Source organism: Schistocerca piceifrons, chromosome 1, assembly GCF_021461385.2.
Source record: "Schistocerca piceifrons isolate TAMUIC-IGC-003096 chromosome 1, iqSchPice1.1, whole genome shotgun sequence".
Classification (NCBI taxonomy): domain Eukaryota; kingdom Metazoa; phylum Arthropoda; class Insecta; order Orthoptera; family Acrididae; genus Schistocerca; species Schistocerca piceifrons.
The window spans coordinates 1000010244-1000028774 of NC_060138.1; the positions used below are offsets into that span (position 1 = coordinate 1000010244).

Here is an 18531-nt window from a genome sequence, read left to right on the forward strand (position 1 = left end):
CAGATTAGACAACTTATGGAGGTGGTGTCTCAAGTGCTCTTCCAGGTGCTGAAGAGCAAGGAATTCAATTTCAGAGATGTAATGTGTGCAGTAGAGATTGCAGAGTAATAGTCTCTTGCAGAGGGAACAGAGGTGGTTCTGGGATGCTTGTACCATGCAGATGCGGTGTTGCAGTACCAGGTATGTGAGGGTGAGACCATTTGGGGGGATTCCATGGTAAGGGCAGCATTTGAGAGACAGGAAGTAAGATTGGGTTTTAGCCAGGGAGTGGATACTTTTCTGACCTGGTGGAGAAAGATGGAGCAAGGGTCCACTGTGGCAGGAATTGTGTAAAGGAAACGTGAATGACACAGAAATGGGCAAAGTAGGTGTTGATGGATGTGAGAGGAGCTGGATAAGCGAAAAGAAGGGTAAAAATGCACAGAAATATGTGAAGACAGGTACAGATGCGCAAAATTTTAACACATACATAAAAATTCGCACTGATACATAAAAATACCCAAAAATACATGAATCCACGTAAAAATATGCACAAATATGAAAAAAAAACATTAGATTACCTATCATCATGCCCAGAAACGAGTGACATCCTACACAAGATTTCCATTTCCTACGCTCCTAAAGTGATGTTCCATCGCTCACCCAATCTCTACAACATCCTAGTCAATCATTATGCCACTCTCATTCCGAGCACCTTGCCACAGGGATATGATCCTTGTGAGATGGGGCTGCAACCCAGCTGCAAAACCTTCCCAATCCACCCACCCAGCAGTTCCTATTCCAGTCCTGTCACAGGTATATCCTACCTTATCAGGGGTCAGGCCAATTGTCAAAGCAGCCATGTCATTTCCTAGCTCTGCTGCAATCATTGCACACCTTTTTATATTGGTATGACTACCAACCATCTGTCCAACAGGATGAAAGGCCACAACCAAACTGTGGCCGAGAGCAAAGTAGACCAACCTGGGGCACAACATGCAGCTGAACATAATACACTTGATTTTAATGGCTGCTTCACTACCTGAGTCATCCGAATCCTTCCCTCCACCACCAGTTTTTCTGATCTGTGCATAGGTGAGTTATCTTTACAACACATTCTCCACTTCCATAATTATTCCGGCCTCAACCTACAGTAACATACTTACCCACATCCTTCACCCAACAGTTTCCACCCCCCTCTGTCCTATCATCTCCTCCCCATTCTCATCTTCCACTCTGTTTATTTTCCGTCCTCTGCCAATGCATCCACTTGGCTTTCCCCACTCTTCTGGTTTTTGATCCTTTTTTTTCCCAACTTCCTGTCCCACAACCTCCTGATGCTGTGCCTGTTAGGATCCTGTTCCAAGCACACTCCACCAGACAGTTTTCGTCTCTCTCCCCACCCATACACTACTATCCCTTCCCCTTCTTCACCCCCTTTAAATTGCTGCGTGTATCCCGTGTGATAGTTGCATTCTGGCCTGACATGCTAGGGTTGGCTGTCGTGTATGCATGAGGTGTGCTTGCTTGTATATACGGATGGTGTGTGTCTCTATTTCACTGATGAAGACTGTGTCTTTTAATTGTGCTTGTTGGCAACTTAATGTATCTTCTTCACGGTTAGTAGCAATCTGTCTTTTTCCACGTTGTTTTAATCTGTTACTTATTTACTACTGAATGTATTCTCAATGCATTTTGCAGACACTATCCATAAATAATAGTGAAGGTATCTGCCAAATTATATCATTCTATGGCACATAGTTTAGGAGAAATAGTGCCACAGACATAAAGATGCACGAAAAACTAGCTTTTGAATTTAGAAACTGCTCATATATCTTGATGCCACAGTGTGGTCTCAGTAAGACAACTCACGCATGTGTGTGTGAGTTGCATTTGCATGAGTGTGTACATGTGTGTTTGCCATCCAATTCTGACAAAGGTCTTACTGGCCAAAAGCTATATTTGTGACAGTCTTTTTGTTGTTCCTATCTACGACTCAGTATCTCCGCTATAAACTGATATACATTTCATGCTAGAGCAATATTCCAGCACATGTCAGACAGAAATCTTTTTCATAAATGAGCTGTGTTGTGGCTCGCGTTGGTGCCGTTGGTAGGTTGGCATCATGTAATAGGGATAGTCGCATCTCTATTTCTTCTTGTGTTTACTAGTGCCACTATGTTTGTTAGCGTTGTCTGTCTGCAAGTGGCAACACCAGTGGTTATCGATATCTAGTACTGTGGTACTATCTTTTTAAGGACATCAAGTGTTTTCCAGGTTGGGTGTGTCATTAATTTGGTTGGGACAGAGCAGCAGTGAAGTCCGGCAGCTAGCATTATCTGTCTGCGAATGGCAGCAGCAGTGGTTATCGATATCTAGTACTGTGGTACTACCTTTGTAAGGATGTCAAGTGTTTTCCAGATCAGGTGTGTCATTAGTTCAGGTGGGACAGAGCAGCAGTGATGTCCAGCAGCACGAGGACATGCCGGGACATGCAGGCACTAGCGGATCAAGGGGCTGTAGTTGCAAGGGCTACAACCTCATTGTCCACCGGACCCAGGATGTTTGAGTTGAGCGAACATTTTACCAGCAGTGAAACCTTCACTATTTTGAGATCATCCCATTTGTTTGCACGTTGCTGCTCGCAGGGTTGCTGAGATGAAGAGCAACAAGTGGAGTGATTGGAGTTGGCAAAATTAATTAGCCGTCCTCCTCTTATTATTATTAATCATTGAATTCCTTGTGTTTATTGATGAAGTTCAACCAGTGATATCTTTCTCCTAGTGGCCGCTAACGCCCCAGTTACCAGCCCTGGGGTTAACGTATTTTCACGGCAGTGTACCTTTCCTCACCTTGCTGCTGCTGTCCAGTAAAGCATGTAGTTTGACAGCCTTCTTGATTGTGGTTCAGACATTTTGTTCTTTTGGACTACCTTGGTCATAGTGGTTACTTCTGCTTGTGGACGTTGTGAACACCAGATTCTGAAGACGTAGATGTTAGGTAGAATTTGCAAGAGTGTTGGTCTGCGTTTTAACTGTCACTAGTTTTAGTTGCCGTCCGGTTAAGTGAATACAACTCTTGGCTGCCTGTCTCATCGGTTACGAAGTTGAGCGACTTTCCCAGGCTGATCCTTGGAGCACTGTCTGAGTCCCACTTCTCTCTTGGTTTGATCAGATTATGACGATTGCAGTTTTTTTTCTAATATTTTAGTATGTCTTGGAGAAGTTTAACTGTTTTTAAGAATTTGCTATCCAGGCCTTCAGTTGTTAAATTGTTTTTTGAGTTATTACTATTAGGGCCTTCAGCTGACAAATAATTTGAATTTCTGGTTGATAATGCCTTCAGCCATAAATGCTATTTGTCTAAATAATTTTCAATTAGTTATTGTCTCATAATAGTGAAATTATGATAATCATGTTTTTTAAAAAAATGTTTTAGAATCTCTTGGAGAAGTTAACTCTTCTTAAGAATTTACTATCCAGGTCTTCAGCCATTAAATCATTTTTTGAGTTACTACTATTGGGGCCTTCAGCTAAGAAATAATTTGAATTTCTGGTCAATAAGGCCTTCAGCCGTGAGTGCAACTTGCTTAAGAATTTTTTTATTAGACATTGTGTCTTAACAGTCAAATTTGGTAATAGTTCCTTATTGTCAACCTCATTTGCAATTGGTTCCAAATAAAGTGTACATGGGAAAAAAAGCCTTTCCCTAAGTGCCATATCTCAATAAGTGTACTGTAGTTTTCCTCAGTAAACCAAAGTTCACTACTTGTGTAACTAAATATTCATGATCACTCCTGACCATATATCCATGTATTACTAGTTTGAACAACAGGAAATCCTAGATGGAATAAGAGCAATATAAGGTATGATAGACTGCTACTCACTACATAGAGGTGGCCTTGAGTGGCACCATGCAGAGAGAAGATTGCTAAATATTATTGGACTAAGTCCTTCATCAGATGTAGACAAACACACACACTCACACACAGACACAGACACACACACACACACACACACACACACACACACACACACACACACACACACATACACACACACACACACACACACATATACACGCACACACACACACCTCCACTGTCGTCTCCACTTGCTGAGACCCAACAGCAACTGCAGCAAGCAGAAATCTTGGCTGCGGTGGATAGTTTGAGTACAGAAAAACTGTGGGGTGGGAATGTAGAGAAACAGCTGGGTAGGTATGGGGAAGATGCTGTGGTGTTGCTTGTAGGACGTACAGGACGTGGCTGGGTCAGGATAGTTTACCGCTTGGTACAGTGTCAGAAAGCTCTGGCACCTGTAGATGACAGTAGCCTTGTGTGAGCATGAGTTACACACATGTGAATGTGTGAGTGTTTTGTCTACAACTGATGATGGACTTAATCTGATAGTTGGTAATATCTACTGTCTCATTTCAATATGTCTGTCTGTTAATCAATACCTTCTCTATGTGGTGGGTAGCACTATATCCTATTTTATATGTTATTAACCAATGAAAAATCCAGAATGGAGTGTAACAATATTATGGGAAGGGAGTCTCCTACTCACCATATAGTGGAAATGCTGGTAGCAGATAGGCACAACGAAAAGACTCTCACAATTAAAGCTTTCAGCCATTAAGGCCTTTGTCAACGGTAGACACATACACACACACACATGCAATGTGTGTTATTATTAGTTCAAGTTATGACTATCTGATAAAAATTATCCAGACACCTGTTATTGGAAATTAATATGGGGTTGTCCATCACTCATTTTTATGAAATCCTGAACTCTGCTGAGCACACTTTTAATAAGGTGTCTGATTGTCTGTGGAGGAATGACAGCCTATTCTTCCATATGATTCAAAACCAGAGAAGGCAGGGATGTCAGAAACTGATGTCGGGGATGAAGTCAATGCTGTAAATCAACCCAAAGGTGTTCCACTGGGTACAGGTCAGGACAATGGGCAGACCAGTCCATTTCAGAAATGTTATTGTCCATAAATTGTTGCCTCACAGCTGCTGCTTTATGACAGGGTGCATTGTCAGGCTGATGTAGTCATCATCTCTAAACTGTTTTTGTACTGTATTGGGTACAAAATGCTGTAAAGTATCTTCATATTATCCCACATTTGATGTTTTATTAAGTGCAATCAGGGGATTACACCCTAACTATGAAAGACACCCCCACACTATAACACGACCTCCTTTGTACCTCACTCTTGGTGCTACACATGGTGGCAGGGACATTCTCTAGTCATTCACCAAGCCCAGACCCTTTGATAGCACTGCCCCTGCATACAGTGTGCTTCATCACTCCAAATCACTTGCTTCATTTCGCCCATTGTATGGTGATATTGCTCTTTACACCACCTATGGGTCATTTAGTATCGTTTACAGAAATGTGTACCTTATGAGTAGCTGCTTGACCGTAGTACATCATTCCTTTTAACTTCCTACACACAGTCAATGTGCCAGCTGGATTATGTTAACATTGTGGAACTCATGAGTGATTCCTTCCACTGATTTCATGTGATTTTTTACAACCACCCTCCACAACGCATCCAGTACATAAGGTCTGCCTGGTTTTGGTTTAGCTGTGGTTGTTGCTTCACATTTCCATATCACAATCACATAACCAACAGTCAACTTGGGCAATTTCAGAAGAGTCTAAATATCCCTGATTGATCTGTTACTCAAGGAACACCCAGCGACTAGTCCATGTTTGAAGGCATTGAGTTCTTCTGGTGACCCATTTTGTAGCTGCTGCTTTTCTAGAGACTAAACGATATTCCTTGCCTCCTTTTATACTGCTGGCTCCACTACTCATGACATCTAGTGGTCAATTCTGCATTACATAGGGATTTCTAAATTCTTTTCACCAGACAGTGTACACCCAGTTTGACTGAATGTTAACCCTGTAGTTTTCACTAGAAACACCTTCTTTTTTTTCCTGGTAATCACGTGTGAACTTTAAACTTCCTACATTTAAAGGCAGTATAACTGCCAATGTCTGCTAAATTATGGTGTAATATACATCACCAACAGTAGTGACCATCATCATACTTTCTTGATACACATCCACAGTTTTTATGTGAATATGCTGCATCAAATTCAGATAAAATTCCAAGCTTTTGATGACATACTCCATCATCATCATCAGGGACAAACTGAGCATCATGGTGAGGTATCCTCTTTTATATCCACAGCACATTCAAGGGTGGTGTCCACTACTTCCATAGATTTTGCTTGCGGTCTCTGTCTAACATTGCTCACAGCACTATCGATCGCATCAGATGGTGAACTCTGAAAAGTGTTCCTCTGTATTTTATGCTTGTCACGTGCAAGCTTCCATGCGTTTGTAAGTGCACAGATGGTGTTTCTATTGAAGCTGTTGTCACAAAGTCTAAGTTCAACTGTGATGAGAGAAGAAGTTGAAATTAAACTTTGTGAAAACTTAAATAGAGACACCTGCTAAGCACTTAGTAATGCACAGAAGCGTGCATGTGACAAGAAAAAACACAGGGGAATACTTCTCACATTTCACTGCCCAACATGATGGATAGTGCTGCAAGCAATGCTAGGTAGAGAGTGCTAGCAAAATCTATGGATTTAAAGAGCACCGTCTTTGGAAGCACAATCATGACATAATGCAGCCCCTCAAGGTGTCATCCTGTGGGTATAAACAAGGGAAACTTGCCAGTTCAAGACAGTCGGTATTAGTCCCTGATGAAGATAACAGTGGGCATCATCAAAAGCTTGGAATTTTATCTGAATTTTACACAACAAGTGAACCGAGAAACTTTTATGCTAGGACACTGCCTTGAAAAACTTCATAGCCATCATGTGTGCATCATTTCCAATAACATCAGGCATCTCTTCCAGTTTAAATTCCTTACAAAAAGGATTGTGAGGGATACATGTGAAATGACTGAGCTGATAAACTCATCTGAACCAAAATAAATTAACATTGGAGAGGCAGTAATAATTTTTGCTACTTATTTTATTTTTCTTTTATACATGGAACAGGATGGGCAGGAGACGTGTATGTTTGCTATATATATTTTTGCTTTAATACATACATGCCATTAGGAGACACTTCCTATTTTTTATTGTGTCTGTCACAGCAGTATGAGATTATGGTTGGGAACAGCGAATTTTCATCACTCAGTATAACTGGCAACATATAAAATTAAAATATGGCAAACTACTACCATATCACTCTGAATAAATGCTATCAAATAATGAAAATTAACTGTTGGTTGGTCAGCCAATGCAGAGAAGCAAAGCAGAACATCTTCAATTTTCAGTATTAATTAATTTCTGTTTGCTTGTGACTTCACTGTAGAAGTTGGTGGAATATGTACCGATACGTTGAAATCAGGTTTGGCAACTTTAATTAAATCCACATACACTTGTACTTGGAATGATACTTTCAACAGCTTTTTTTAAATAAAGTAATTTGGGCTAAGATTAAAATCCCCAAGTCTAAGCTCATTAATTTTGGAAACAAATTGAATATTGGCTAAATGAAAACCAGAAAGAAATAAAGCGCCAAACACTTAAACAAAATTCCTTGTGCAGCCTGCTAAACAGCTTATTGTTTTGAGTGTGCTTCAGTAAATAACACAATAGTCAATATAATGCATTGCTTTTAAGTTATTTAGCATTGAAATTGGCCAATCACATCATTGTGCACACAAATTCAGGAAGCAGCCTGCCAGAGGCGGTGTTGCCAAATGTGTTCTTCATTTGCCTTCCTCAAACTGAACAAACATGGCTTTTGCTCACCTACCTTAAATTTAATTTATTGTTTCCAAAAAGGCACATTTTAACTGGTAATAAGCATTCCAATAATTGTAACTCATGGACCCAAAGATGTCTGTGCATTTCTGCTTCTCTTAACAGTTATTTCTCTGCACAACCTGCCGTGCAATGACTTTACAAGCTTTCCAGGCTTTTTCTAATCACCTTTATTTATAACTTGAACTGCATAATAGACTGGTTCCTATTTTCTTTCCCAAATTCAATTAAGCATTTAGATTCAGCTGACAAATGGATTTACTTTTAAAGTAATAACACACGTAACAATATGTGATCAAATTATGTGTCTTGCAACTGGGTTTTCACACAGGCTTGCTCATGTAAGTGATTAGCCTTACATGGTGAGAAAGGTATCGGTGGAGTGTGATGTTCTGAATTCTAACATAGCACATGTCAGTACAAGCCAGTACTCCAGCATTCATCGACTTAATTTCTAACTGCTGCCAACCTCAGTGATTTAACAGATGACACTATCATGCTGAAATCATGTTTTATGTGTCAATTGAGGAATAAATAATGTAATGGGTGTGTTTAAACATTAACATCTTTGTGATAAGCTTTCACAAAATTTGTTATTTTCATATGTAACTTATACCACAGTTCATGAGGCAACTATGTGTCTAAATGGTCACCACTGAAAGACAAACATAGCAATGTTCCCCTGGCACAACTGAGCACCACATAGTCCCTATCTTCCTTCTCCATTTCCTGCACTCCCTTAAGGATGAACCTTCTCTTAGCAGTGACAAGTTAGAGGACTACCTGTTTTTGTAAATATGTAATTTAAAGTGCAAAGAAGGCATTTCAACAAAATTGTTTTTCTTTTTACAGAATTTGTACCTCACAAAAAGTATTCTTGGATTCATGGTTAAAGAGGGAAACTTTGAGGGAAGGAAGTTGTGGTAATTAAACTGATGCATCAACTATTTAAGAAGAAAAGGATACACAAACTGGTATTCCTTCAAAATATAATAATAAAGAAGATGTGAAAAAAAAATCTGATGAAAGCTATTTGAAATCTGGATTCATGTGTACTGGCGAGTCAGATGCTCTTGTTGCTGTGTGTGTTTTGTGTCAAACAAAACTTGTGAACAGTTCTTTGATCACAGCCAAACTTCACGGGCACTAAGAAACAAATTGTGCTGATCACAAGGGAAAAAGATATTCACTTTTTAAAAACATAATGTGACTCAACAGAAAAGTCTAAACATCAAACAATTACTTTTTCAAAAACTGAAGATGTGGCCAAAGCATCTTACTATGTAAGTTACAGTACTGCACTTAATGAAGAAGCTTCTTCAATTGGAGAAAACCTTATTAAGGCAAATGTAGGAGACATATTACCATTGGTTATTAATTAGAGAAACACCAAAAAAAAAGTGGTACATTTATATAACAATACTGTTTCATGATGCATCAAAAATCTTTTGGCTGCTATAGCGAAGGAGTTGATTTATTAACTTGGGCTTTGCAGTGAGTATGCACAGCAAACAGATGAATCCACAGAAGTTGCAGGACTAGCTCTACCACTAGTATTTGTACACTACACATCTGATAAAAGTATTGTGGAAGATTTATTCATGAGTGCATATTTATATGAAAAAACAACAAGAGAAGGTATGTTGAACTATGTTAATGATTAATAAAAGAAGTGTTCTGATATTTGCTCAGATGGTGCTACAACCATGATCCAAAAAACCAAGAGAGCTGTATCACTTATACTGCAGGTAGCTACAAGAGCTGCCAGCAGCCGTTGTACTTTGCATAAGCAAACTCTAGTAACAAAAGAATGACCACTGATTTAAATTATGTTTTGGATGAAGTGGTCGAAATGATACAAGGTGGAATCCAAAATTTTTGGGACTGGTGCTGCCATCTGGAAAGTACAAGGTGGAATCCAAAATTTTTGGGACTGCTGCTGCCATCTGGAAAGTAGGAGTAGTAGATCTTTGCACTGCCAGGTGGTGAGAACTGCATATCTAATGAGTCAGTGTGTAGAGTGACCTTCAGCTGGGAGGACATGTTGCGTGTCCACCGTCATTTCCATAATACTCTGTGTTTGGTGTGTGGTGATTTATGATGGAAGGCACAGCATGTTGAAGTGGGCACAGACCTTCGTCAGACCACATCTGATGTTCCAACCTTCTGGTCATGGGTTATCACTGTCGACGAGAGCTGGATTTATGGTTATGACCCAGAGACAAAGCAACAATCGTCACAGTGGAAGAGCCCGGGCTCTCCAAGACCAAAAAAATGTGAGACAGGTGAAGAGCAAAGTGAAGAACATGCCCATCATTTTCTTTGATACCAAGGGAATTGTACACAAAGAATTCATGCCACTCAACCAAACAGTGAATTCCACGTACTACTGTGACATTTTGCGATGACTCTGTGAAAATTTATGGCGACGACAGCCCGAACTTTGGTGTCAAGAGAACTGGCTGCTGCATCACGACAACACGCTCTGTCATACGTCCTTGCTCACCAGGATCTTTTTGGTAAAAAACAACATGGCAGTTGTACCCCACCCACGATACTCACCAGATATGGCACCTTGCGACTTCGCACTATTCCCAAAACTGAAACTCATTGAAACGCCATCGTTTTGACACTCTAGGGGGGATTCAAGAACCATTGCTGGTGGTGATAAACACCGTCAAAGAACAGGACTTCCAGAAAACGTTTGTCCAGTGGCAGAACCACTGGGACCAGTGTGTATGTGCGGATGGGAACTACTTCGAGGGTGATGGTGACCATTAGTCCAAAGGTAAGGTTTTCAACAGATGGCAGCACCAGTCCCAAAAATTTTGGATAGCATCTTGTAAATTATGTAAAATCTCAACCACTGCAGGCCAGATTGTTTAAAATTATGTGCGATGAAATGGGAAGTGAACACAAAACACTTTTAGTACATACAGAAGCGTGATGGCTATCCAAAGGAAAAGCACTAGTGGGACCTTATGGACTTTGTACTGTGTTATTTACATTCTTTAATGTGCAAAATAACTAAGTATAATATTTTATTGAAGTTTTAATAAATCCTCTGTGGTTGATAAAACTCACATATCTGGCATAGTTATTATGGAAAATGGATTTTGAACCTAGGAATTATCCTGATTAATCTTCAGGAAATATTGCAAACAAATTTTTTCCAAGTCATGTAAATGCTCTTGATGTATTTTAAAATTTTCGCATAAATCAGGAAATAAATTTTCTGAAGAAAGCCAAAATTTCAATTTTCTCTCAAAAGATCCACTTTTGTCTCTTGTGTTAAGAATTATAACACTAGAATGAGATATTCACTCTGCAGCGGAGTGTGCACTGATATGAAACTTCCTGGCAGATTAAAACTGTGTGCCGGACTGAGACTCAAACTCAGAACCTTTGCCTTTCACGGGCAAGTGCTCCACCGACCGAGCAACTCAAGCATGACTCATGCCCTGTCCTCGCAGCTTTACTTCTGCCAGTACCTCGTCTCTTACCTTCCAAACTTAACAAAAGCTCTCCTGCGAACCTTGCAGAACTAGCACTCCTGAAAGAAAGGCCCGCGAGAGGCGAAGGTCCCGAGTTCGAGTCTCGGTCCGGCACACAGTTTTAATCTGCCAGGAAGTTTCATATCAGTGCACATTCCACTGCAGAGTGAAAATCTCATTCTGGAAACATCCCCCAGGCTGTGGCTAAGCCATGTCTCCGCAATATCCTTTCTTTCAGGAGTGCTAGTTCTGCAAGGTTCGCAGGAGAGCTTCTGTTAAGTTTGGAAGGTAGGAGACGAGGTACTGGCAGAAGTAAGCTGTGAGGACGGGGTGTGAGTCATGCTTGGGTAGCTCAGTTGGTGGAGCACTTGCCCGCGAAAGGCAAAGGTCCCGAGTTTGAGTCTCAGTCCAGCACACAGTTTTGATCTGCCAGGAAGTTTCAATTATAACACTCTTTCCTTGTAAGGGCAAGTTAAAGTTTATGTGAAAATTTTAATATACATGTAGAGCATTTACATGACTTGGAAAAAATTCTTTTGCAATATTTTCTGAAGATTAATCAGGATAATTCCTTGGTTCAAAATCCATTTTCCATAATAACTATGCCAGCAGGCATAGTACAAGAGATTATCAAAAATAATTGACTTAGTAGGTGACTCTGATTTATAGCAAAAGCACAAAGGTCAGCCATAATGTAATTTCTGGGTGAATTTATCAGAAGAATAACTAAGCTTATCAAAACAATCTATCATTGTTTTATTCTGTTTATCACTAAATATTTATGTGAAGCAGTATTTTCTTATTTTCCTGCAATAAAAACAAAATTCAGGAACTGGCCTGACACTGCACGATGTATTAGAGTTCAACTTTCTACTATTGTACATGATATCAAGAATATTTGCAATTTAAGGACCCATAATCACCAGAGCCATCATGGTCTCACTGCTATTATTTATGATTTAAAACTGAAGTAATCACTTATTAAAACATTTTTAGCATTTTTAAAAAATGTTATTAATTTCATTAACCTTCAAAATAAACAAGGTGTTTTATCAAAGTACCATGTTTCAAAATGTTCCCTCAGAGGCTAAGTTTAGGAACCTCTGTGCTTTGGTGAGTGGTTGTCTTTCCCTTATTTTATAATCTATATACATGTGCACTTTGCCAGAGATAAACACAGTTCTTATCTCAGGACTACAGTTGGCACAGTGCTTACCAATGAACCATCTCTAACCTCTCTCTGACATCTCCAACTTCTTCTTGTCCTCACTGCAGGTGGACCTCCTTCTTTCTGTGGTCCAACTGACCTGCCTTTCCTTTTTAACCTTCCCCATCCTATCCCTCTCTTCTCCCCAATGAAAGAACTATCAGTTCCAAGAACTAGGTAGTATGATCCTTTGACTTTTTTATGTCTTATTAGCAAAACTACACATTGTGCCTCCTGAAGGTAAGTAGTGGACATGAAGTCTGTCTCATAATTCTCACAAAGGCAATTCACGGATAGGTTCTACATCTACATCTACATCTACATTTATACTCCGCAAGCCACCCAACGGTGTGTGACGAAGGGCACTTTACGTGCCACTGCCATTACCTCCCTTTCCTGTTCCAGTCGCGTGTGGTTCGCAGGAAGAACGACTGTCTGAAAGCCTCCGTGCACGCTCTAATCTCTCTAATTTTACATTCGTGATCTCCTCGGGAGGTATAAGTAGGGGGAAGCAATATATTTGATGCCTCATCCAGAAACGCACCCTCTCGAAACCTGGCGGGCAAGCTACACCGCGATGCAGAGCGCCTCTCTTGCAGAGTCTGCCACTTGAGTTTGTTAAACATCTCTGTAACGCTATCACGGTTACCAAATAACCCTGTGACAAAACGTGCCGCTCTTCTTTGGATCTTCTCTATCTCCTCCGTCAACATGATCTGGTACGGATCCCACACTGATGAGCAATACTCAAGTATAGGTCGAACGAGTGTTTTGTAAGCCACCTCCTTTGTTGATGGACTACATTTTCTAAGGACTCTCCCAATGAATCTCAACCTGGTACCCGCCTTACCAACAATTAATTTTATATGATCATTCCACTTCAAATCATTCCGCATGCATACTCCCAGATATTTTACAGAAGTAACTGCTACCAGTGTTTATTCCGCTATCATATAATCATACAATAAAGGATCCTTCTTTCTATGTATTCGCAATACATTACATTTGTCTATGTTAAGGGTCAGTTGCCAGTCCCTGCACCAAGTGCCTATCCGCTGCAGATCTTCCTGCATTTCGCTACAATTTTCTAATGCTGCAACTTCTCTGTATACTACAGCACCATCCGCGAAAAGCCGCATGGGACTACCGACATTATCTACTAGGTCATTTATATATATTGTGAAAAGCAATGGTCCCATAACACTCCCCTGTGGCACGCCAGAGGTTACTTTAACGTCTGTAGACGTCTCTCCATTAATAACAACATGCTGTGTTCTGTTTGCTAAAAACTCTTCAATCCAGCCACACAGCTGGTCTGATATTCCGTAGGCTCTTACTTTGTTTATCAGGCGACAGTGCGGAACTGTATCGAACGCCTTCCGGAAGTCAAGAAAAATAGCATCTACCTGGGAGCCTGTATCTAATATTTTCTGGGTCTCATGAACAAATAAAGCGAGTTGGGTCTCACATGATCGCTGTTTCCGGAATCCATGTTGATTCCTACAGAGAAGATTCTGGGTTTCCAAAAACGTCATGATACTCGAGCAAAAAACATGTTCTAAAATTCTACAACAGATCGACGTCAGAGATACAGGTCTATAGTTTTGCACATCTGCTCGACGACCCTTCTTGAAGACTGGGACTACCTGTGCTCTTTTCCAATCATTTGGAACCTTCCGTTCCTCTAGAGACTTGCGGTACACGGCTGTTAGAAGCGGGGCAAGTTCTTTCGCGTCCTCTGTGTAGAATCGAATTGGTACCCCGTCAGGTCCAGTGGACTTTCCTCTGTTGAGTGATTCCAGTTGCTTTTCTATTCCTTGGACACTTATTTCGATGTCAGCCATTTTTTCGTTTGTGCGAGGATTTAGAGAAGGAACTGCAGTGCGGTCTTCCTCTGTGAAACAGCTTTGGAAAAAGGTGTTTAGTATTTCAGCTTTATGCGTGTCATCCTCTGTTTCAATGCCATCATCATCCCGGAGTGTCTGGATATGCTGTTTCGAGCCACTTACTGATTTAACGTAAGACCAGAACTTCCTAGGATTTTCTATCAAGTCGGTACATAGAATTTTACTTTCGAATTCACTGAACGCTTCACGCATAGCCCTCCTTACACTAACTTTGACATCGTTTAGCTTCTGTTTGTCTGAGAGGTTTTGGCTGTGTTTAAACTTAGAGTGAAGCTCTCTTTGTTTTCGTAGTAGTTTCCTAACTTTGTTGTTGTACCACGGTGGGTTTTTCCCGTCCCTCACAGTTTTACTCGGCACGTACCTGTCTAAAACGCATTTTACAATTGCCTTGAACTTTCTCCATAAACACTCAACATTGTCAGTGTCGGAACAGAAATTTTCGTTTTGATCTGTTAGGTAGTCTGAAATCTGCCTTCTATTACTCTTGCTAAACAGATAAACCTTCCTCCCTTTTTTTATATTCCTACTAACTTCCATATTCAGGGATGCTGCAACGGCCTTATGATCACTGATTCCCTGTTCTGTACATACAGAGTCGAAAAGTTTGGGTCTGTTTGTTATCAGTAGGTCCAAGATGTTATCTCCACGAGTCGGTTCTCTGTTTAATTGCTCGAGGTAATTTTCGGATAGTGCACTCAGTATAATGTCACTCGATGCTCTGTCCTTACCACCCGTCCTAAACATCTGAGTGTCCCAGTCTATATCTGGTAAATTGAAATCTCCACCTAAGACTATAACATGCTGAGAAAATTTATGTGAAATGTATTCCAAATTTTCTCTCAGTTGTTCTGCCACTAATGCTGCTGAGTCGGGAGGTCGGTAAAAGGAGCCAATTATTAACCTAGCCGACATGAGCAACCACCTGCAGATGGGTGCACCCTGTACCCTACATGGCATCTGGAAGGACCCTTTCCACATCTGGAATGACTCCCCCCGGTATGCACACGGAGTGCACATTGGTTTTCTTCCCCTCTCTTGCTGCCATATCCCTAAGGGGCCCCATTACGCGCCTGATGTTGGAGCTCCCAACTACCAGTAAGCCCACCCTCTGCAGCCACCCGGATCTTGCAGACTAAGGGGCAACCTCTGGAACAGGACAAGCAGCCATGTCAGGCCGAAGATCAGTATCAGCCTGAGACAGAGCCTGAAACCGGTTCGTCAGACAAACTGGAGAGGCCTTCCGTTCAGCCCTCCGGAATGTCTTTCGCCCCCTGCCACACCTTGAGACGACCTCCCACTCTACCACAGGTGAGGGATCAGCCTCAATGCGGCAGTATCCCGGGCAACCACAGTTGTAGTCCGATCGGGGGATGCGTGGGACGAGCTGGCCGTCCCCGACAAACCCCCATCCGGAACCCCATAGTGATGCACATTGGCAACAGCCTCAAGCTGTGTCACCGAAGCCAACACTGCCTGAAGCTGGGAGCGAAGGGATGCCAACTCAGCCTGCATCCGAACACAGCAGTTGCAGTCCCTATCCATGCTAAAAACTGTTGTGCAAAGAACGTCTGAACTAATCTACAGAGAGCGCAAACAAATCGACACAAAATTTAAACGGTTATTAAAATACAAGATTGCCTAGTAAATGCAGTAATGCTGCTACTTGCGCACTGCTGACACACTACTCGGCGGCGGAAGGAGACTACGTGATTTCACACTATTCAGGTACTAAAACGCGATGCTACAACTCTCAAATACTATAATACGCCAGAAATTTATGAATTAGACAATGCAAGTACCAAAAACACGCAAAGAAATTAAGAATTAAACTATGTAGCAAATGAGTGAGCTAGGTGTATACGACTTGCTGCTGCAGCTGCATATCCAACGACGGCAGGGAGCACACTGACTGTGACCAACCGACACTGGCCGTTCAAAACAAAAACAGAAGACAAATGACTACGCGAATTTACACTATTCAGGTACTAAAACGCGATGCTACAACTCTCAAATACTATAATATGCCAGAATTTATGAATTAGACAATGCAAGTACCAAAAACACGCAAAGAAATCAAGAATTAAACTATGTAGCAAATGAGTGAGCTAAGAGTATATGACTTGCTGCTGCAGCTGCATATCCAACGATGACAGGGAGCACACTTCTCATGGCATATACCTCCACACACCCAATCCGCCCACCACCCCCAAGAACCAGGTACAAAGAAGTGCCCCTTCATCACTGAGTACCACCCAGACTGAAACAACATTCTTTGTCAGGGCTTTGATGTACCATCATCATGCCCTGAAATGGAGGACATTCAGCCAAAGATGCTTCCCAGTCCCCCCAAAGTGGTGTTCCATTGCCCAACTTCCACAACATTCTAGTCAACTTTTATGCCATTCCCAATCTCAACCTGTTGCAAGAGGGATCATATCCCTGTGGAAGATCCAGGTGCAAGACCTGTGCAATCCACCACCCAGCACTTCCTTTTCCAGTCCTGGAATCATTGCACAACTCTTATGACTACCAACTAGTTGTTTAGAGGATGAAGGGTCACCACCAAGCTGTGACCAAGAGGAAAGTGGACCATGCTATGGAAGAACCTACAGCTGAATATAACATGCTCAGTTTCAATGGCTGCTTCATAACCAGGCCCATTTGGATCCTCACCTCTGCCACAGTCTTTTAAATAAACTCTGTGGATAGGAGTCATCCTTACAAGTGCTGCCACAATCTGATACCTCCACACTCCACCAGACACCACTCTTCTCTCTCCCCTATTGTACACTGCTGTCCCTCTCTGTTCTCTGCCCCACTTCGGATTACTGCTTTCCTTCAAGGCATTGCTGCATTTTGGCCTGAGTGGTGAGAGATAGTAACATGTGCGCATGTCGTGTGCTAGCTTGTGTGAACATGTATGCGTTTTCTTTTCTGAAAAAGGCTTTGACTAAAAGCTAAATGTTTAACAGTCTTTTCAGTGTGCCTATTTGCAACTCAATGTGTCATTATTTTTGCATTTTCATAATATTGCTTTTAATTTATGAAATGCATAAATTATATTGGCTTGGAAGTATGTGCAGGCAGAGATTATTCTTTTTATCTTTACTATTAAATAGTACTAACAAAATGATTTACCTTTGCATCTTCTGAATCTACACAATAAATATTAATTACTGCTGAAGACTGGTCAGATTTAGCAGGAGTATAGCGTCGAACAACTGCTTCTCCAACATTGAGGGGCTGCTCTGCTTCAACAAACTTGTCCAGTACATCAGCACACCAACGGACACCATCCTTCTCAATGAGTTTTTCTATAAGGAAAAGCAGTTACATTTAAGCAAATGAAAATCACAGCTGTATTTATTATTAAATAAAGAACAGACATATTACAAATATTGCAAAATTGTTATTAATGATCATATTCTGTAGGGACCAAGCACAAAATAATGTGCTACAACAATTTTTGAACAAAATAAAAGTGTACATGGATTTGTAATGAGACAGTAAGAAACTTCCTTAGAGATATCATCAAAAAATTACTTGTGGGGCATTTTAGGATCTTCCCATATATGGGCAGTGAGTTGGGTTCACACCTGTGTTTTTTAATCTATGAAAATTTCTATTTCTTCCTATTGTTTTCACCAAGCACTTATCCAAAGCTATTTCATTGCAAACTGATTTATAAATGCAATGAAAACTAAGTTTAATATTCCAAAACAGTTTCCAAATAAATACATTTTCCGAGCTGGTTGTATCATCATAAAGTTCTGTTTAGTATTTCACAGCATGTTTGAAGGACTCAGCTACTAATGTTCAAATGGATTAAAAAGTATTTCTTACATTGTTGTTCATATGAATATGAGGAACTGATCCCTCAAAATGAACTATGGAGCAATGAGTATAGATTTTAGTGTTCAGTTGATTGAATGTGCTCTCATTTACTTTAGACTGTTGTTTCTCAGTCAGCCTAACATAATTTTTTGTGGCTTGCAATAAGTACCTTATGTAACAATCTTCTCAAACAGTTCTAGAAAAATAACAGTGATTCACAGGTTCCAGAAATAAATATTGTTTGTGTTTTACTATAGATGATGTGCCTTGCTGTGTAAAATTCACAAGTGTTCACACAAACAAAAT

General features: G+C 40.8%; 1 protein-coding gene across 1 annotated transcript in view; it reads right to left on the reverse strand.

Annotated features, from left to right (window-relative positions):
* LOC124777106 (heat shock 70 kDa protein 12A-like) overlaps positions 1–18531 on the reverse strand; it is a 210236-nt gene that overhangs the window by 11169 nt on the left and 180536 nt on the right. The window contains exon 12 of the mRNA XM_047252393.1: positions 17530–17705. Within this exon, the coding sequence (XP_047108349.1) occupies positions 17530–17705 (176 nt within the window). The remainder of the gene's footprint in view (positions 1–17529; positions 17706–18531) is intronic.